Source organism: Thalassophryne amazonica, chromosome 16 (assembly GCF_902500255.1).
Source record: "Thalassophryne amazonica chromosome 16, fThaAma1.1, whole genome shotgun sequence".
Lineage (NCBI taxonomy): Eukaryota > Metazoa > Chordata > Actinopteri > Batrachoidiformes > Batrachoididae > Thalassophryne > Thalassophryne amazonica.
Genome location: NC_047118.1, coordinates 25,314,475 through 25,336,369, shown reverse-complemented (window position 1 = coordinate 25,336,369; position 21,895 = coordinate 25,314,475). Strand labels below are relative to the sequence as shown.

At 40.4% G+C, this 21,895-nt stretch overlaps 1 protein-coding gene across 1 annotated transcript in view; it reads right to left on the bottom strand.

The window, feature by feature from the left end:
* cacna1aa (calcium channel, voltage-dependent, P/Q type, alpha 1A subunit, a) overlaps positions 1-21,895 on the bottom strand; it is a 327,384-nt gene that overhangs the window by 37,493 nt on the left and 267,996 nt on the right. Inside the window, 7 exon segments of the mRNA XM_034189657.1 lie at positions 4,394-4,526; positions 6,814-6,846; positions 6,848-6,894; positions 6,896-6,928; positions 12,436-12,536; positions 12,648-12,755; positions 13,264-13,378. Coding sequence (XP_034045548.1) covers positions 4,394-4,526; positions 6,814-6,846; positions 6,848-6,894; positions 6,896-6,928; positions 12,436-12,536; positions 12,648-12,755; positions 13,264-13,378 — 570 coding nt within the window.

Genomic DNA, 21,895 nt, shown 5'->3' with positions numbered 1-21,895 from the left:
GGCCATTGACCAACAAAGGCATTCACTCACATCTTCCTTCAATTTAGAATCATCATTTCACCTAACCTGCATGTCTTTGGAAGTAGGAGGAAGCTGAAGCACCCAGAGGGAGCACACGCAAGCATGGAAGAACATGCCACTCTACACAGAAAGGACCAGGCCAGAAGTGAACCTGAGACCTTTTTTGCTATCAGGCAACGGTGCTAACCACTAAGTCACCATACTGCCCTGTATTATTTAAAAACAAAATCTGAATTATAAGAATTCAGACACCAAGTCCTGCTAAGACAAACTGTTTCTTGTGACTAGCATTTAATTTATTATTTATATATTAAAAGTACACATAAGTTGCCCACGAAGGCAAGGGACACAGCTGTAACTTGAGTTTTGACTGTCGGCCCATCTTATTTTCACCAAAAGTTAACCTCTTAAAATGAGTAAACAGCTGAGACCTGCAGCACATTTGAGCAGCTTAGGTCACCATCTAGCGGGCGAGTGTGAGCATTTCAGGGCTTCTGTACATTTCCTACTCAATACCTGAAATTCAGCAAAAAAGGCATTTATAAATGTCAGAAAAAACACAATTTTTTTTTTTTTTTTTTGGTCAGGCAGATCTTTGACCTCCCAGTATTAATGCATAAATTTCAATTTTTGAGAGTTTTATGATTCTTAAGTCTTAGGATGTGGAAGGTACGGATGGAAGGCCAGACGAAATGACAGCAATTTCTTTTGATAAGCACACTTACAGTTGTGAAAAAAGACTGTTTGGTTGGTGTTTTTACAGTACAAGTGTTTATTACATAATATTAACTGGTATTTGTGTTTTGGCAGTTTGTTTATATTATCGCATCCTAACAGGGTCTTATTCAAATTAATTCCTCAATATTCACTCTTTTTTAATCTAACTACACATCTCCAGACCTCTTTTGTTTGACATGGATGAGTGATTTACAAGCAGAACTGATATCTGTCTTTGATATCTGTCAGTCTCTTGAAGTTGTATTCAAAGAGAGAGTTTTAACAGCATGCTGACAGATGATATGGACTAGTCTAATGCCAGGGGCTCCAAATCAGATGTGGAAATGTAAGGTGAAATAGACAATGGCACACCCAGAAGGCTACTTACAAAAACACATATACTAAAAAGCAAAAAAAAAAAAAAAAAAAAGAAAAACCCCTACTGCATCATTAAAATAACATAAAATAAAATATGCTTATTCCAACCATCTCACCCTATGTACTTCATAATGTCACTCCAGAACAGGCACAATTTCTTTCTTTCTTTCTTCTTTCTTTTCTTTCTTTCTTTCTTTCTTTCTTTTCTTTTTCTTTCTTTCTTTCTTTCTTCTTTCTTTCTTTCTTTCTTTCTTTTCTTTCTTTCTTTCTTCTTTCTTTCTATTCTTCTTGTCTTTCTTTCTTTCTTTCTTCTTTTTCCCCAAGTTTTATGAGTGTTCATTACATTGATAAACAATTTCAACTGGAAAACAAAGGGATGTCTTGGCTGAGGTCGGAAATGAGTAAATATAATATGACATACGAACTTTAGGAAATAAGAGAAAGACATGAAAATGACAAACCAATAAAAGCAAGTAGGGTTTAAATAATGAAAAAATAAGTAAATGTTACATAGGCCCCAAGGCCTGTTGGTGCCCGTTCTTATTCCCGGATTCTGCAGTGTGTACCGGATGAGAATATACGGCTCCCCCTGGATGGGATGCCAGTGTAGTACAGATTACTTTCCCAGCCAATGTTGGTACCCCGATTACAGCTGGGTGGGACTGGCACAATGCAGGACCAACGTGTGTTGTCCAAGAACATAGATCAGGAATCGAAGCCATGTCTATACAGTGGTAACCCAACTCCTTATCTGAATGCCCTATGTTTAATAAATGAAAGAGAGAAAAGAGAGAAAGAGAGAGAGAGAAGTACGTACGATATATAGGCCACTGGTGCTGGTTCCTATCCTCAGATTCAATGCAGGTGATGTGTCTTCTCCAGACAGACATGTAGCATGAGCAGGAATCAAACCCAAGTCTACATATTGTCAGACCATCTCCTTACCCACTGACCTACTTGCTCTACCTTTAAAGAATTGCTATGTTCTAAATATCTTTAATTCTTCCAAGGTGGTAAGTCCAAGGGAAGAAGGAAAAACTCACTCACTTGAAGATTTCTTCTGTTATTTGTGTGGTGAAATCCATAATTATGTTTGACGGGAGCTATCCATGGTGCTGAAGCTACCTACAGACATCGGCAAGCACTACAATGTGCTGGTAAATGACTGTGTTGGTGTTCTCATTCCTGCTGGTGGGCAACCAGGTCCAGACACAAGTTTTTAGCATCATTCCATCCAAACGCTCGACAAACTGCATTATCTTCAAAATGTAGAAATGTGTAAAATTGTCTTGTAGTAAACACAAAAAATTTGATTTCATCGTGGGTCTGCTGCAAATTCAGACAGTGCATAAAAAAACACAGACATGTTACATACAGCCACAATAAAAAAAAAGCAGTTCAGAATACAACAGAAGTAGTAACTATACAAAAACAGTTTTCTACCTGGAGTATATTTACTGATCAGTACATACATCACGACGCTCTTGCACGCACTTCACTTTTAAGTTTGCTGTATTTTCACATTTTATTATTTTATTCATGATATTTTGAATGGCCTGTTAGTAGAAGTCAAATCAAAATCAAATCAAATAAATTTTATTTATATAGCGCCAAATCACAACAAACAGTCACCCCAAGGTGCTTTATATTGTAAGGCAAAAGCCATACAATAATTACAGAAAAACCCCAACGGTCAAACGACCCCCCTATGAGCAAGCACTTGGCGACAGTGGGAAGGAAAACTCCCTTTTAACAGGAAGAGTCCTCCAAGAAGAAACCTCTTTTTGTGTTTCTGTTGTGCTGTGAATTGCTCTTAGTGTTGGTGATTTTCTTCTATGTTTTGTCATGCATTCAAGGGTGCAATTTAGAACTAGAAATTGGGGGGGACAAAGTGCGAGGCCCGCAGGGCCGAATCCCATTGGCCAGGGGTCTCGGGGGGTGCTTTAGGCCCCCAGAAGCCAAGGGTTTCTAGATAAGCTCAGATGCATTCTGAGCATCCAGAACAGTAATTTTAATGTTTTGAGAAGACTATAAAGTGGACACCATTTGACTTATACAATTTGAAACTGTGGATATAAGTACTTTATTCTGAGAATAGCCAGCATTGATTTTATTAACATCCTGGTGTAAATAAGGTATCACCACATGTGTAGAACTCAAAAAGAATGATAGGTTGAGTTCTCATTAAAAAAACAACTGCAATGTGGTAAAATGTATTCATAAATATGAAAGAACAGGCTCTTAATAATTAACAACTATCACATACTGTATTTTTTTTTCTCAAGATTTGTTTTTGCATAAGTTTGAAAAAACAACAGATCATAAGTTTAGGATAAATTGCTTATCATGAATTTAATTTTCGAAGTGGCACTAATGACAACACTCATACTGAGCATAATTTTGCTTGCATAGACTGATTTTGGAGATCAAGCAATAATTGCAGATGGGCTTTCTGAGGTCCCAGATAGCTTTTCTGATTTCCTTTTCTGACTTTCAGAATTTAGTAAATTAGTATATGGTCCATTGATACTTATGTGTAGACACTAGTCCCTAGAGGCAACTATTTTTGGTTTCAAATCTGGGCAAATGCAGTCCCAGAAAATTCCAAATGAGACAAACAACAAACAGGTGTTGTAAACAAGTCAATGCTGCTAAAAATACAAACTTGCAGAAACAAAGATACTATTCTGACATGGTTTTGCACATAAGACAAAACAAGTACACACATATATGTCAGAAGATGGGGGGGCATACCATATTCTGTCCCTCCTGGTTGAAAAGGTGGGGGAGACATGTCCCCCCATCCCCCACCAAATTGCGCCCATGCGTGCATTGTGTGAATCTGCAGCACAAACATCAAATTAAAGTGTTGTGTTTGTGACCTGTGTTTGCAGGCATTATCTCAATTTAGAAAATGATTTTTTTGATGCAACTTGTTGATGAACAGATACAGTTTTGTACGTGTGTGTTTTTTCTGCATTTGCTAGTTTTGTCTAAATTTGTAATTAAAAGTGTTGTGGCCTCCCATGCCCATTAAAGGATATTGGTGATTCACCTTTTCCCCCACTTAGTTTTATATCACCTTAACTATTAGTGGAAAAGAGAGTTGCAGGATGTAACTGCACAAAGAATCATGTTACCATCAAATATTACTTGTTGCATTGAGAATTTGTAAGGTATTGATGACATAATGGTAACAACAAATAATGTTTAATGGTTAAACATACTGGGTACATGATACTAAATGTATAGCCTATGTATTGTGTGAGCTTTCTACCTGGGAATTAGCCATGTTCCCTAGGCCAGCCACAGGGTGTCCATCTGGGCTCCAGCTGCCAGCCTTTCTGGACATCTCCTGAGCCCTTGCTGTCATCCATGAATGGCTCTCTGGAACCCCCTTTTCCACTTGCCTGTGACGTAGACCCACATACACACTGTCACACATGCACACAGTTTCTTCCACTGATCTGCTTCCAAAGCATGCTCTGCTAGTTTTGCCCATTTACTGTACAAATGAAGGCTTAACTGGTGTACAGGCTCGAAAACAGGCACAGTGTGCACTCTCCAGAACAATAAATTTACTACTAAATTTAATGTACTAGTATAAGCAAACAAGCACGTTTTACAGACCCTCATCTTGACCAATTTATTACTTTGAACCAAACATCACAACAGGTAGGACCGATATGGAAGCACATATTCCTGCACAGCAGATCCAGATATATCATCCATATGCAAGAAGAGCACTGTTTATTTGAATAAAAACTAGATCTACTTTTTGGTTCTGTGCAAGTCCCAATCACCAGCACTGATGCCAAAGTGTGCAATTCCTTGAATGGCTACTTGAGGTTGGCTCCACACACGTCACTTCCCATAGAAACCCATGTTAAAATGTCCAAATTTAGAGCAGAAATAATCACGTTTCCAGCCTGGTAAAAGGAAAGCTTTGGTCTCTATAACTAGTTTCTGCATTCATTACAAATATACAGGGTTGTGGGAAGGATGTCATTTTTATATATGTAGCTAATCAGTGTAAGACAATTTAATCCATAATGTTATGAATAATTCAGGGTGTTGTCACTTTGAGTGACAGCTATCTGCTGGTGAGATGAATCAGGTCCCGCTAGCAGAAGCTGGTGTTAGTTGCTGTGGACTTGACCATGTTTATCCTTTCTGAACATTTTATTAAAGCTATCTGAAATAACATGGCTTGCTGTGTGGTTAATTAGACCAATGGACCATCTAAGAAGTTTGTGCTCCAGTATTTCCTTTGAATGAAATTTTTGAATTTCAGAACTTAGAAATAGAATTTAATTTAATTTGTATATTAGCAGATACCCATAGCTTGGTAAGGTCATGTCCACTCAAGCTAACTCCTGCTGTCCACAGGAGGTAGATGGAGATAGGCTCTGCCAAAATGGTGATATTTGGAGCCACACCATTTGAGCTTCACATCTGCTGTTGCTCTTCAGGAAAACCTATTGGTGATGTCACGGAGGGTTTGTCCAGTAAATATGCCATCTATGGTTCTGTGATACAAAATGATATTTCTCGTACATTTAAAGATGTGGAATTGATTTACTGGTTAGGTATTTTATTCAACAGCATTATTATCGTTATAATAATAATAATAATAATAATAATAATAATAACGCAGCTTCCATGTTATATTTTGGATGATTTTTTTTTTTTTTTTTACCTTTATTTAACCAGGTTAGTCCCATTGAGATTGAGATCTCTTTTGCAAGGGAGACCTGGACAATTAAGTTTCCAATTCACCTAACCTCATTTTGATGGTAGTCAAAGCAATATGACAGAGATATAGTTCAAAATATTGAAACTGGATTTATCTTTTTCTTATACCATGGTCACCGAGAATTCCATGTCTAACTGGCGTACATTATTTTCGTGTATACGCACACGTAGTTCGGCGAGTTAAGTTACTGTTATAATCACTCCGCTCTGGTCATCACCATAGCAACGCGCAAGATCAGCTGTGTTTTGACGGGTGAATGACAGAAACGTGATAAAACATGGATTTCCAAGTGAATTTTAATATTTTTGGCCAAATTAAAACATTTGAGGAGTGGACGAACTGGACAAGATTGAAGACGGGAAAGAAGAAGAGAACGGTTCTATCCTTGCGTGCTGCCGAGCACTCCGCATCAAAACAGTGAGCGTAGTTTCTGGACCTGCTGCCAGAGTTTGCCACAGCTCCACACAGCAGAGAGGGTGGGCGGTGTGAGTGCCCGCTGCCGCGCAAGCCCACAGACTCGGTAAGCGCATCGGAGACAAAACATAAAATAGTCCCAAATACTCACATTTTTATCAAGTTCTGTTAACTTAAATAAATATTTTTGTGTTAGCTCACTGTGGTGGACCATGGTATAGAGCGATTAACAACTCAAAGCTGTGCATTATACGGTTTGAATGCACTTCATGGAGTAACACCACATCCGCTTTTCGTCGTGTGTTTTAGACTCCGCGTCATGCATTCAAACCGTATAATGCACGGGGCTTCTCGTTTTAATCCTTACTTATAAATTTATAGTAACCAAGTTGGGATTGTCTCAGCATGATGGATTGCAGTACATTCTGTGTTATTCATGCAGAGACACAGACAGTACGTGAAAGGAAGCACAAAGGCATAATGAAAGGGTTCTGAGTTTACATGGTTGTGTTGCGAGGCATACTCACAGGTTATTGACAGTGCCCGTTGTCTCAGGTGGGAAAGGGCGTGTTTAATCCCGGCCTTCCATCCTGAACAGGGGAAGGGGGGCTCCACCCGCTGAAACAGCAATGGCGTTCGATTCTGTGTGGCATATATACAACACTACCATCAGCTATTAAGTAGCATGCAGAAATGGCGGAAAGTGGTAACTAGCAATAGAAGGATGGAAAATGGAGTGAGACAAAGCAAAAATATTTTATTTGATGAAAAGGACTCAAGAGAAACTTATGAACAACTGGTAAAGGAGCAGGTAGAATTGACAGTCTGCTTGCCTGTGAGGATTTTAAGTTCTAATGCCCTGGGACATGAAGTAACCATCCCAGTGCTTTATAGATCTAATGAGAAGGTGGATTTCAAGCAGTGGAGAGATGCACAGCAGGAAGACAAAGCAATCAATGATCATTATGGGTGATGCTTTGGTCAGTAACAAACAATGGCCCTTAATTCAAAACATTGATTGAAGTCAGCAATGGCCAGTTTGAAACCTTCAGCATTAAGGCCTAAAAATCACTAAATAACATTAGTAGTGGATCAGTCTGCAGACTACCAGAGGAAAAAGGGCTGAACAAGGCAAGAACTTTGTGGGAAACTCTTAAAGACAAGCACATGTGTTTGAAATGATCATCTGGTGGTGGACGTACAACAAGGAGAGATGATGGAGGACCTCATGGCAAACAAGCCCTGCAGCAGTCCTATTGAGGAGAACATACACTAGGTGAACTGCATGATGGGTCAAACACAAATCGGTGCCTTGTCATTTAACAATTAGTTTTGAAGGTTTAAGAAGCTCACTTCAAGATATGAATGGATGGAAAACAAACTTAGAACATGTCAAGTCCATCTTGACAATGAGGTAACTCTTGTAAAAATGGCCAACTTTGCAATGCCACATCTATCTGCCAAAGGCAGGTAGATAGATGGGCATCCTCTTGGTGGTCTTTGACCACTGGAGTCCTCAACACTCAGGCACTTATGTGATGTTCATGCACAGAGAAACAAAGCTGGACAAACTCTCGAAGCTAACACTCCCTCAAAATGCAGTTATACTCCTCGTCTTAGTTTATCCAAAGTAACTGCTTGTTTACCAGAAAGTCATTCCAGCTATACCCAAGGATCCTCTGAAGAGACCTAGTGCCAAAGACATCCAGTTTTCACCTTAAGCTATTGGTTAGCATTAATAACTGACAGCCATACAGTAGGAAAGGTAGCACCCCAATCCTAAAGACTTGGACCTTCTTTCTCCTGCTAAGATATCAGCATCACCACACACTTCTGTCCAGGAACCTCATGACTCTATAAGGTCTTCCCAGGTGTCTCTCAATCTCAAGGGCTAAGGACCCAGAGACAGAAATGTCATTACCGAAAAAAGTGAATGTCTCTCCAACAGTGGCGGCTGGCCCATAGCGGGCATTGGGGCACCGCCCTCCCAGATGTGGTGGGGAAAAATTATAAAATATATATTTGAAAAAAGTATTATCAATGTCACTTTACTCATTAGTGTGCCTACATGTAATCTGAATTATTAAAACAACATTTCCAACAACTGACTCTCATTCATCAGTGCATTTCTACCGACAGAAACACAGAATGTATAATTTGTCTTCTTGGGCGCTCACTCATCAGCCCCTTGAAGTGCAACAAATTGACCAATTGTGTATGTTGATAAGGAAAAATAATATTGACCATATTTTATTGATCATAAAATATTTGAGTCGTTTCAACTTGATTTCAGTTTACACGTCATGAGGATCAGCCCACAGAAGTGAAATATTCTTTGGCGTATTCCACAGTGTAAAATGAATGATTTGCTCATCTTAAAAAAATAACAAAACCCTAAAACAGCAATTTGCATTTTTTTTTAAAGAAATTCTCACTCAGCCACTACTGAGTTCACACAAGACGCTTAAGCCTAGTTTACACATAGACGGTTTTGTCAGCGGGCAGTACGTAGACCGAAGTTCGCAATAGTTCCGGCTGTTTTCGCGGTGGAAAGGGGCGGGGCATTTCCCCTGCGTTTTGGCCGCCGTAGTATCCGCAAATACGTGGATAAAACGCCGCTAAATCCGCCGAATAAAGCGCCGTTTTGACGCCGTAGCATCGGACACATGTCAGGCAATGGGGGTTAATACCCAGTTCTATCCTTTACAATCGCAGGTTAAGACGCGCGTGAGAATGGCGGTGTTCTGCTGCTGCCGATAATGCCCTGTGTACTGCTGGATTTATCCAGGCAAATCCTGCGTTACTCCAGGAACTTTTGCATTTAGGCACCGCCCCCAGAGTATAATAGGCTGAAGAAGCAGGAATACATGCCTCTGTCACTGCAGGGGGAGGGAGATCATACTCAGCCTTTTCTTCTCCTTCCTTTTACCCTCCTCAACGTGTTGCTCTGTCTCCACCACAGGGCTACCCTCTGCTTCTGAACCAGACCTCTTGGTAAGTCCTTGCCGCTGCCGATTTTCTTTTAGGAGGCATACTGGAGCTTCTGGAGTGTTTTTATATTGACCGCCGCCTATCGGCCGTTTGGAACACCGTTAACCAGGAGGTGGCGTTTAGAACGGCATACTGTCCGCTAGCGCCGCCGTTTTGTCCACCTCTGTCGCTGGTTAAAACGCCCTTGAGGACGCTGATGTGGGCTCAATCGCCGTTTTACATGCCGTTGATTAGGGATACAACGCCGGCTGCCAATTACGGCGGTGTAACCTGCGGCACTACAGGAAGGGGCAGGATGAAACGGCGATTAAAAAGTATCAAACGCCATTGTTCGCGTTGTCTCCGTCGTCACGCGAATTCTCTGGGAGCGCTCCCGGAATTATTCGACATGTTGAATAATTTTTTCGACGATTCCCGGTAAAGCCGGAACTAAGCCACGCCCCCTATTGCCGGCGTTAACAACGGCGTGTGATCCTTAAGACGGCCAAAAACTCTTCCGGGACGCTTCCGGGAGCTCTTACCGTCTTTGTGTAAACAGGGCTTTATAGTCAGACTAACTCAAGTTTAGCAAAGCATTTAATTAAGTGGTTTTGTACACTTAATTTACTTTGTCCTCTAAATTGTTAATCACTTTTATCTAATTTAATTTAAAGGTTTTGGTGTTATTAGTTAGCCAGAGCAGGGGTGGTGGCCAAGTGGTTAATGCACTTGGTTTCAGTGCAGAAGGTTCTGGGTTCAAATCCCATCCATGCCACATTTCTCCATGTAATGTGGAGTTGCATCAGGAAGGGCATCCGGCGTAAAACCTGTGCCAATTCAACATGCAGATCCACCTTGGATTTGCTGTGGCAACCCGAGTGCAAACAAGGGAGCAGCCGAAGGGTCTTACTTTGGTGTTATTAGTTAGCCAAATTATTTAAGTTATTCTAGCTTCTTTATTTTGCCTCCATTCCACTCAGTAATGTTCATGCAAATTAGTACCTCAATTTTACCATAATTTTCTCTCTCTGTCTCTCTCATTGTTGTATGTACATAATGTTCTTTTGTCAATTGAGGAATTTTTCCATATTTTGAAAGAGTCTAAATTTGGTGATATTTTCTATTCTGTTGGGGGGGGGGGGGGGTGTCATTGTGAAACCCAGGATGTGTTTGGCTGAAGATAAAGGCAGTGCAGTACAGTTTGGTGTACTATGTGTGTAGTTGGTGTCAAATGGTGAAATGTTCCTTTCTCAAAAGTGTTGTATTGTATTTGATACGATTCCTTTCCACAGTATAAATGAGACCTAATATAGTTGTAAATGGTTAACCTCTTCTGTGAAACTGTGGATTTTGAAAAGGACATTAAATGATTATTGTGGAACTGTAGTGTTTCCGACTGTTCATTTGAATGCCTGTACGGACTAGACAGGGAAATCTATTGGCACACCAGCCCCACCAAAATTTTTTTCACCAGCCGCCAATGCTCTCCAAGTTCAACACTTTCACCAAATACGAGGTCTGTCAATAAAGTAACGGCCCTTTTTATTTTTTCAAAAACTATATGGATTTCATTCATATGTTTTTACGTCAGACACGCTTGAACCCTCGTGCGCATGCGTGAGTTTTTCCACGCCTGTCGGTGACGTCATTCGCCTGTGAGCACGCCTTGGGAAGGAGTGGTCCCGCCCCCTTGTTGGATTTTCATTGTCTGGAAATGGCGGAATGAAAAGGACTTTTTTTCCATCAGAATTTTTTCAGAAGCTGTTAGAGACTGGCACCTGGAAACCATTCGAAAAATTGATCTGGCTTTCTGTGAAAATTTTACGGGCTTCACAGAGAATAAGGATTGTTACTACAGCTTTAAGGACCCCTTTAAGGACGCTTGGCGCGCCGCGCTCCGAGCTGCGACTACGCGGCACAAGCCACCGGACCATTTTTAAACGGATGGCTCTGTGGATACGAGACCGTCGTGTGCTCTTTCTCTGGTTATCACAAGAGCTGGACATCAGCCATTTTCCGGCAGATTTCACTTTTAACAAGAGATTTTTTTCATGGAAAGCCGCGCGGAGGTTTCGCACGTAAAGACCGATTCGCTTTGGAAGCGAGACAAAGGAACACCTCCGTTTCGGCGTGTCACAGGACAAGTTTGGACATGCCTATCTCGGCTTTCAATGCTTACCAGTCCAGTAAGTATCAGAGAAATTGTGGAGAGCTGGACATGTCCAAACTTGTCCTCTTACACACCGAAAGCCAGATAAATTTTTCGAATGGTTTCCAGGTGCCATTCTCTAACAGCTTCTGAAAAAATTCTGATGGAAAAAAAGTCCTTTTCATTACGCCATTTCCAGACAATGAAAATCCGACAAGGGGGCGGGACCACTCCTTCCCAAGGCGTGCTCACAGGCGAATGACGTCACCGACAGGCGTGGAAAAACTCACGCATGCGCACGAGGGTTCAAGCATGTCTGACGTAAAAACATATGAATGAAATCCATATAGTTTTTGAAAAAATAAAAAGGACCGTTACTTTATTGACAGACCTCGTACACATAAACGTCTGATTGCTGAGTCCAGGAAGACATTAAAAGCCTGAAACATAGTCTTGATGCAGGACAAACACAAACTCAGTCACTGATTCCTCACTTAGCTTCTCAAGTTCCATAGTCAGGGTATCCATTGATTCAGCATAAAGAAAACACAGCTGATGAGTATGATGATGGGGTGGCTGGATACCTCAAGAAGTGTGCCACATCCTGCTGTCTGATATGCACATTATTTTCAATTTAAAGCAACATTCAGGAATTAAATAACTTTGCCCAGCAGATGGCAGTACTGTTTTTGCAGCTGCTAATGAAACATTGAGAGCAAGTATCTGGCAAAGCATTGGAAAATACATTCAGTTTCATTATATTTTTGTGTGTGTGTAATTCAGAACACCCCCACTCCCAGACTATTGTCTAATCTGTATTGTATTAATCCAGGTGTATATTTTATTGTGTGTATATCCTATATCTTAAAGCGATCAAAGGCGTATTAAAGTGTAGATCTGGCCATACAACATAGTATGACAGCCCAATAGCACACACGCTGTAAAGATGCATCTTCAATTTCAGTGCATCTGCCCACCTTTAAATTCTACAGGCAAATGAATGGTGTTAGTCTCCGAGAGACTACAGTACCTGCTCATCCCGAAGAGCCTGTGAGCGTTTGATCTTGCTCTGACGGTAGTACTCCATGATCATCATGGCAGCATAGATTTTGCCAACAGTCAGATCAGTAGCTGTCGAGAGAACAATGAGTTACAGGGTTTGGTAGCCCATCAAAGAGCATCTCTACACCATGTGGTTGTGATGCCACTTCAGCGTACCTGCACCCACACTTTGTTTCTTACCTTTGTGTGGTGTGACGAGCAAATCCAAAGTCTTCTGGGAAAGATTAGGCCAGATTGCCATCATCTCCTTTCTCAGCTCTGCATCCATCTGGTGCTTGTCAATTCCACCTAGTCATATTTGGCAAATACATGTATGCATGCACACGCAGATACATTCACAAATATACACAGGGGCATGCACACAGAGCACGTCACATGACACACAAATACACACAGCCATTCATATCCATTCCATTTAACACCAAAATGTGAAATAAGCGACATACAAAATGAAAACACAGAAGACAGAAAGATTTTCATGAGTAATAACACACGACATACACAATGTGTTTCATGCATTATAAACATGGAGCTACATTTTTGTCGCAGTCATGATTACACAGGGTTTGGACCCTCAACATCTTACAGAAATTGAAAACATTCATCTGCAAATAAACAACACAGGCAGAATCTTCTCCCACAGAAAACGCTGTACTTAAGCTACAATGGAAGAAGCATCAAGGAAGCCCATCTGGGATCACGCGACACAAATTCAGATAACGCTGTGCTAAGGGGGAAAATAAGAAAAAGAAGAAATGTGAAAAACAGGCAGAGGAAAGGAAGAGAGATTCCAAACCTTCCGTACCCTTTGCAATCTTAATGTCCAGTGCTGTGCGGATCAAAGCCATGAGGGTGGAGTTGAAGTGGACTGTGTTGTCATCAGCCACAGGAAGATCCATACGGAGTAGTCTCTGTGGACGAGCCAATCAGGATGGGCAATGAAACAACCAAGAAGTGAGAAGAGGTGTGGTGTCGTTTCTGGAACCTCCGGGCAACAAAAGGGGAAGGGGAGTGTGGAGAAACATGAGGGGAACCAGGTGTGTGGACGGGTTGGGTCAAAGCAAAAGAAGGGGCTGTGTGTAATATCTTTGCTCCATCTTTCTGTCCAAATACTGGCTTAATCAGTCTCCATGCAGTATTTTATAGTGACAGCCAGTTTACACGGGGAGAACCTGTGAGTGCCAAAGTTTGCAACAAAAATACGATTTTAGATTCATCCCTCAACTTTCGTACCTACTTCACTATCATCACATTTCACATTTGGACTTCTAGAAGGTCTCACAGGTTGATATAAAGAGCATCTCTGAGCGTAAAGAAACAGGAAGATAGGCAGAGCAGTTGCTAATAATGTACACAGCTCCCCCTTGGGGTTTGGAGGTTCACATATGAAGAAACGACAGCGACCAGGTACCAACCAATAAATCAAACAAGATCGAGCACCTGCTCTGGAAAGGTGGGGGTGGCGGGTGGGGGATTTTTGTCTTTGCTTATTGGTTTGAACCTTCACAGGTCTTGTTGTTGTGTAATAGAAACAGACATTGCAAAGACACACACTAACTCACAGGATGGCGTTAGCATGTACTTTGTGACAGAAAATGGCGACAATCCACACATGCAGCAAACCATGCCTCCCTGCCCACCCTGTCTCTTGCAGTTATTTTTTTTTTACGCCCTCCCACCACATACTCCCCGCCCAACCATATGTGCATACCCCCTCATGCAGCATGCAGCGCACATGCAAAATGCCTCACAGGACAAGCAGCTGCGCAGCCGTACACAGAAAGCCTCCTCTGTTGGTGACAGTAAAATGACTGAGCTTATTGTTGCAAGGCTGCTATTTGAAGTAATTATGAGAACTGGTAAATAATTGGTGCTAGGGTGAAATAATAGAGCAAGTAGCTCTGCTGCTAATTATCTGATGTGTAATGTATGAAGAATGGGCACAGATGTAGAGGGTTAATAGGTGAGAGAGAGCAGCATTCTGTGAATAAAGAGAGAAAAAAATAATGCAACAAAGCCTAGTTTTTGTGGGTCGATGGTTCATGATTTTTTTTTTTTTTTTTTGGTGACAAAAAAAAAAAAAGTAAAAATGAGGTGCACAGAAATATTACACTTCTGCCAGAAAATACATGGACTACAATATCAAAAGAAATAATAGATTATGAGCTGGAGGAAGTAAACAATAACGTGAACGAAAATGCAGAAAGAAAACGAGAAGCTTCACCGTACATAGTTGGCTTTGCCTGTAAACAAGCACTCCTGCCTGAAGGCTGCTGTTCTCTCTTCAGGTCAGAGAAGATCAAAGGTTAAAAGCAGCGGAGCAAATAGGACATTGTTCTGTGGACTGATGGACAGGTTCAGGTCTGAAGGTCAAAGGTGAGGGTCTGGGTTTAAAGTGACCAGGGCAAGAAGAAGGACCATAAATGTAGAGGTGGTTGTTGTCAGAATTATTGTTCCAGGGGGTAATTTTGAAGGAACAGTTTAGAATGTTATGGCAACTTGGCCACAAAAATACAGTGCATTAAAAAAAAAAGTTAGGCTGCTGAGAAGCCTAAAATTGGGTTAGTTCAGGGAGGAGGCTTTTAGGAAGAATGGTTGCAGGTTAAAAAAAGTGAATGGGAAGAGAAAAGAGCACTAAACATAAGAATATGTGGTAGTGGTTAAAATCAAACAGGATTTACAAGGAAAAACAGCTACCTGAGTCAAATAATACATTTTTTATACATTTTTTTTTTACTTTTTCCCCCACTCTTTTTTAAAATTTAATTCAATTACATGTTTTAAAAATATGCTACAACAGTTTATAGTAGTCATTCCCAAACTTAAGACTGCCACGGAATCTGAAAATAAATAATAAATAAATAAATAATATATGAGATACCCCACAGACCGACTTGGTGCATTAGATTTTTTAAACATTTCAATACATTTTATTTATTTATTTATTTATTTTTTTGTCTCTCAGAAAGTGTGCCTGTAACTTTAAATACAAAGTAGCTGTATGGTGCTGGACCATCTCAACATCCATAAATACACAGGTTTTCATAGTTTTTTTTGTCATTTCAAAGGATAAAACTCATACTTACTATAAACTGACTTAACAAAATGCATACCAAAGGATACAGACATTCTCTAACTTAAGAACACCAAGCCCACTTTGAAATGGGAAAATCAAAACCAAACCTTTTAATCCCAATTTTGATCAACACATGAGACTAAGAAGTGGGTCATGAAGGTACTGCAGCTGGTCCGTGAGAGTTCATTAAAAGAAAACAAACAAATAAAGACATGTTTGATTTTCAATTGATTAATGAAGTTTAAAATGACAAAAATTTGGATTATTATAAAAATGTAATCATAAATGCTAAAAGCCATGGGATTTAAATTATGTGTTATTTTTAATTTATCTGATCTAGTTTAAAGGTATACTTCACTGATGGCCTGGACCCGGTTTCATGCAGTGGTCTAATGTTGATTAGTTGACTAAACTCACTTAGTCAACTAATCTTTTGACGTTAGTTGTTGCACAAAGTGCTTAGCTGGCTAAAGTTACTGACTAAAGTTTATAGCGTGCTACAGAGGAGGCTAATCTTATTTTAATCAACAAAACTTCAGTGCCTTACCTAAAAAATGGCGGCTATCACGTACCACCACCTGATGGAGGAGGAAGGAAGGAGAGACTTGCGGCGGGAGCGGGTGTTCCGTGACTGGAATAATCCACTGGAGATGTTCACGGATGATGAGGCTGGAAGCGTATCTCCTCAGGGCCCAGGTTCCGGCCATGGTTATAGCAGACGACCAACCAGGAAGTAAACAAAACTCTTGTGCATTGGAGGTGTTTCTTCACAAACGGAACTCGCGAGACCGCTATGCCTGTGAAAATCGTCGACTAATGTTAAATGGTTAATCTACAAGTTTAGCCATTGATGTGAAATGGAGAGTAGACGGCTAATGTTGGGCGACTAACCTTAGTTGACTAAGTTTAGTAGACTAAAAGATTAGACTGCTTTATGAAAATACAATACTGGTCTAAATACAATCATCACATTTGAGTAGGCATTAAAGTTTTCTAAAAACAAACAAATGAGCAAACAAACTGTTAACTGTTTTTAATTTATTTTTAAACTCTACATCAATGCACACTGCCATTTTTGGATTGTGATGTTACTTGTGTGTAATATACCCTGAACAGAATGGCAGTTTATATGTGCAGCCACAAGTCTTTCCCTTTGACCAGTAATGTGAAGGAGTACGTTTTCAATGTGAAACCAGACATTGGAGAAACATTACACTAGAAAATAGAAGACACTAGCTGGGTTACCCGTTCTACGCACAGGTAATACAGAAGAATTTTAGCCATGTCATTATATCTTTCATGTCACTTTGGTTAAAGTGTAGTAAGTTGCATTGCATTGTGTGTCTGTTGTCATTATTAATTTTCATCAAGCAATTTGTGACATTCATGAGACTCAAGTGAATGATGATAAAAGGTGATAACATGTCATATCCCTGCAATGCTCTGGCATGCCATACACAGCAGGTACATTTTAATTAAAAAAATGCGGGACTTAACTTGCATACAGCACGCTCTGGCCCGCTCAGATTGTAATTAAAGTACACCCTAGCCAGCCACTACTACGTAGTTATTAAAGTGTCATGCTTGCTACCTGACCTGAGTATCACGTGAACTGCGAAAATAAGAACTCCAGTGAGTGACCTGTATTACTAATTGATAATCAGTGAGAATTTTAATTTTTAATGACTTTGCAAGAATCACCAGCAGTACCTTTATGCTCTATTAAAGAGCTGACGTCATGCTGCAATACATTCACTGCCCACCAGGGTGTGAGACCCAAATGTAGTACTTTTGTGCCCTACCAAAGAAATGCAGTCCACACTTTGGGAATCAATGGCTCATAGCACATCGGAAAGTCAATCTGATCCTTGACTGATAGCCTGACACATTATAAATTACATGAATACATATCAGTATTATTTGCCCCAGGTCTGCTGGAGATGGAAAAGAGAGGTGGATAAAATAATGGTCAGTAATGGAAAGATCTCCTGTGCCTACAGGCTGTTTGGCCGGCTGCCCCTGAGACTCACAGTGATCTTCCAAAAATGTGCCATGACATTGTAAAAGTGAATGTAAGAGGTTTAGGTGGAACAATGTTTTAGTTCATGAGCAATGAACTACTGCACGCTAACTGTGCTGTTATCAATCTGTATATTATAGCTTGATAACACCATGTATGATTATTCATGTATGCATGTGTGTTTGGGAGTGATGATATGTAAGGCAGGGATATGTGGGGGTCATAAGTCATGCAGAAGGCAGATAAGGCAGTTTGTGTAGAAGGGGGCAATATGCAGAGATGACGGGGGCTGGAAACAGAATAGAACTGCATTGACAACAAAACCAAAGGACAAAGAGAAGATTGGACTTGCAGATAGAAAAGGCTGCTTGGGGACTTGGAGCTGCTTACATGAAGGGTAACAGAAAAAAAAAAACAAAACAAAAAAAAACGAACTGATCTACATGGCAACCAAAGGCTCTCGAAGGAAAATACACCACTGACACAAGTCCTGCTCTCTCTTCCAATAGAAATCACACAGTGACTTAACATGAACTGATTATTTGTGTGTGAGTGTGGTGTGTGACTGTGTGTGTGTGTGTATGTTTGTGTGTGTATGTGTGTGTGTGTTTGGCCTATCCACAGGATGGAATGAGTTGGAGGACACAAGCCTTGCAGACGTTCCCAGCCTTGTTGCATTCACTTGATTCTCTATCTTTCAGTGTATCTACTTGCATGAAACACTATATTTGCCCAATTATATTAGTTTTCATTCTAAGATAACTGCTCTAATGCGGTGGTTCCCAAATATTTTCCATTGAACCCCCCCTGTTTGGAAGTTGAAAAATGGTTTCAGGCAGGTTTTTTTTTTTTTTTTGCAGCGACACAGCATCTTACCAGCATTCACACACATTTCCTACAGGAAACTGCCTGTTATGAATCTCAAAACTGGAAGGTTATATTATTATGTAACTAAAAGTATAAATCACATAGCACTCTAATGAATTAACAGAGTGCATTATTATATCACAAAGACTTTAAGTTAGCTGCATGCTAACTAGCCAAACTATTTAGCTTGGCAAGGAATTGCATTAAATGGTCTCAGCTAGCTAGCTAGCTCAGTCACCATCTCCATAAAATGTTAGTCACTTGAAAGGATTTTTTAAAATAATATCTACTCTTGTTTTAAAACTCACTGCAACCTATATTAATATCTTGTTTACTGTATAGTAACACAGAATTTGGACTATTTTGGACACGGTTTTCTTCTGTCATCTCTAGCGGTAAGCACAGTTCAGTTTAGCAACAAATAGCAAATTATCATTAGCAGATTAGCTTTTCAATTTGAACATGTGTGAGAGACAGACAGAATGAGGATCAGCACTTTCTACTCTGAGATAGTCCGTGCCTTCAGTGTCAGGATTTAATCCTCCATGTAAAATGTTTAAACAACTTTATTGTGGTTCACAACTGAAGGGGAAAAAACAAACAAACTGATCAACAGATTGAGGTGGATTGAGGTAAAACTGGTAGTAATGCGAGCGCTATGTTGGACGGCAGTGATGAAGAAATAACTGAGCGGCAAGGCAAAACTCTCACGCTATGTTCCAACCCACTGTTATTGTCATGAGCTTTTGCTGTTGTTAAAAAAAATTAATCACAGCTACAGCTGGCCAAAATTAATTTCCTTAATGCTGTTGGGACTTATACTTGGAGATGGTGTGAGGTATTCTGACATCTGGAAGGAGCTCAGAGTAAAAAAGCTGCTCTGTTGCAGGCATCTGATTAGATTGCTTCCCTCTGGAGGTTTTCTGAGTACGACCAACTGGAAGGAGACCGTCCATTTGGTTGAGAGATTATATAGTCCATCTGATTTGGGAACACCTTGGGATACCACAGGAAGAGCTAGGAGAAGTGGCTTGAGAAAAGGATGTCTGGGGCTGAAAGAACAACAGCAAGGCCCAGGATAAGCAGTGGTCAATGGATGAATGGTGTACATTTCACAAACACTATGCAAGCAGATACAGAGCACCCAGAAAGTATTCACAGTGCTTCACTTTTTCCAAAATTCTACTCACAACACCCCATAATGACAACATGAAAAAAGATTTTTCTTAAATGTTTACAAATTATTTAAAAATCACATACATAAATATTCACAGCCTTAGTTCAATACCTTGTTGATGCACCTTTGGCAGCAATTACAGCCTCAAGTCTTCTTGAATATGGTGCACAAGCTTGGTGCACCTATCTTTGGGCAGTTTTGCCCATTCCTCTTTGCAGCACCTCTCAAGCTCCATCAGGTTGGATGGGGAGTGTTGGTGCACAGCCATTTTCAGATCTCTCCAGAGATGTTCAAACGGATTCAGGTCTAGGCTCTGGCTGGGCCACTCAAAAACATTCATATAGTTGTCCTGAAGCCACTCCTTTGATATCTTGGCTGTGTGCTTTGGGTCATTGTCCTGCTGAAAGATGAACCATAACTCTAGTCTGAGTTCAAGAGCGCTCTGACATCCAGGATGTCCCTGTACATTGCTGCATTCATTTTTCCCTCAATCCTGACTAGTCTCCCAATACCTGCTGCTGAAAAACATCCCCACATGCTGCCACCACCATGCTTCACTGTAGGGATGGTGCCTCATTTCCTCCAAACATGACATCTGGCATTCACATCTAAGAGTTCAATCTTTGTCTCATCAGAGCAGAGAATTTTGTTTCTCATGGTCTGAAAGTCCTTCAGATATATGATGGTATCTCCCGGTGGACTGCCATGTGTTTTTTGGAGTGGCTTCCGTCTGGCCACTCTACCATACAGGCCTGATTGGTTGATTGCTGCAGAGATGGTTGTCCTTCTGGAAGTTTCTCCTCTCTCCACAGAGGAATTCTGGACCTCTGACAGAGTGACCATCAGGTTCTTGGTCATCTCCCTGACAAAGGTCCTTCTTCCCTGATCACTCAGTTTAGACGGGCCGCCAGCTCTAGGAAGAATCCTGGTGGATCCAAACTTCTTCAATTTATGGATGATGGGAGGTCACTGTGCTCAATGGGACCTTCAAAGCAACAGAAATGTTTCTGTACCCTTTCCCAGATTTGTGCCTCGAGAAAATCCTGTCTCAGAGGTCTACAGACAATTCCTTTGATGTCATGCTTGGTTTGTGCTCAGACATGCACTGTCAACTGTGGGGCCTTATATGTAGACAGGTGCGTGCCTTTCCAATTCATGTCCAATCATCTGAATTTACCCGAGGTGGACTTCAATTTAGCTGTAGAAACATATCACAGATGATCAGTGGAAACAGGATCCACCTGAGCTTAATTTTCATGGCAAAGGCTGTGAATGCTTATGTACATGTGATTTTTAGTTTTTTATTTTTAATAAACTTGCAATAATAATAATAATGAAAAAAAAACCTTTTTCACATTGTCATTTTGGGGTGTTGTGTGTGGAATTTTAAGATACAAAATTAATTTTATCCATTTTGGAATAAGTCTGTAACATAACAAAATATTGAAAAAGTGAATCACTGTAAATACTTTCTGGATGCACTATATTTTGCCTCACAAGGGAAATCCAGGTAAATTCCATGGATTGTGCTGAATTTGCTCTGAAATGCTGTAGCCAAAATACAATAGTGACAGCAGTTTTAATGATAACTCTATGTGATAAAGTGTATTTTTTCAGTGTCAAATTATTAACAAAGTCTGCTTTCATGCAATATACTAAAAGCAAAAGTGCTGAACTCCTTTACGTCAGTATAGAAGAACTGAACAGACTAAAAAAAAAAATGCTCATATGGCAACAGTTTTAGTCATATTTGACAAAATGTTTCTGCAATGGATGAGGAACCACAGTACAAGACTCATTTATCCCATTTTAGTTTGACTGATGTTATGGTTGACGAACATCACCATCAACTATAACAACAATCATTTACTTTACATACAGTTTTTTTTGTCTGAATATTGCTGACAACTTCAGTCTTTGTGACCTTGCAGTATCAGAGTGGTTTTGCTAATTATTTCAACACGAATCTGAATCACATTGCACTTTTTCACAAATTACCCATGACCTTTCCCAGAGGGGCCTGGGAACCACTGCTTGATGGTATACACCAATTGATTCTGAAATAATATGACTGTATTTTTACTGAGGCAGTTTGGATTGTGTTTGAAGGTGCATGGGCCATACTTGTAAGTAATCTTGAGTATTCATTGGACACGGCGCAAACGAGCGGAGAAAGTCCCTTGTGTTGTTCCCTCCTGTGGATACCTGTCCAGCATTTGACCTATCTATTTTGCTACCCACAACTTGTTTTTGCCTCCACTCACCACGTCTCACACCACACAATGGCA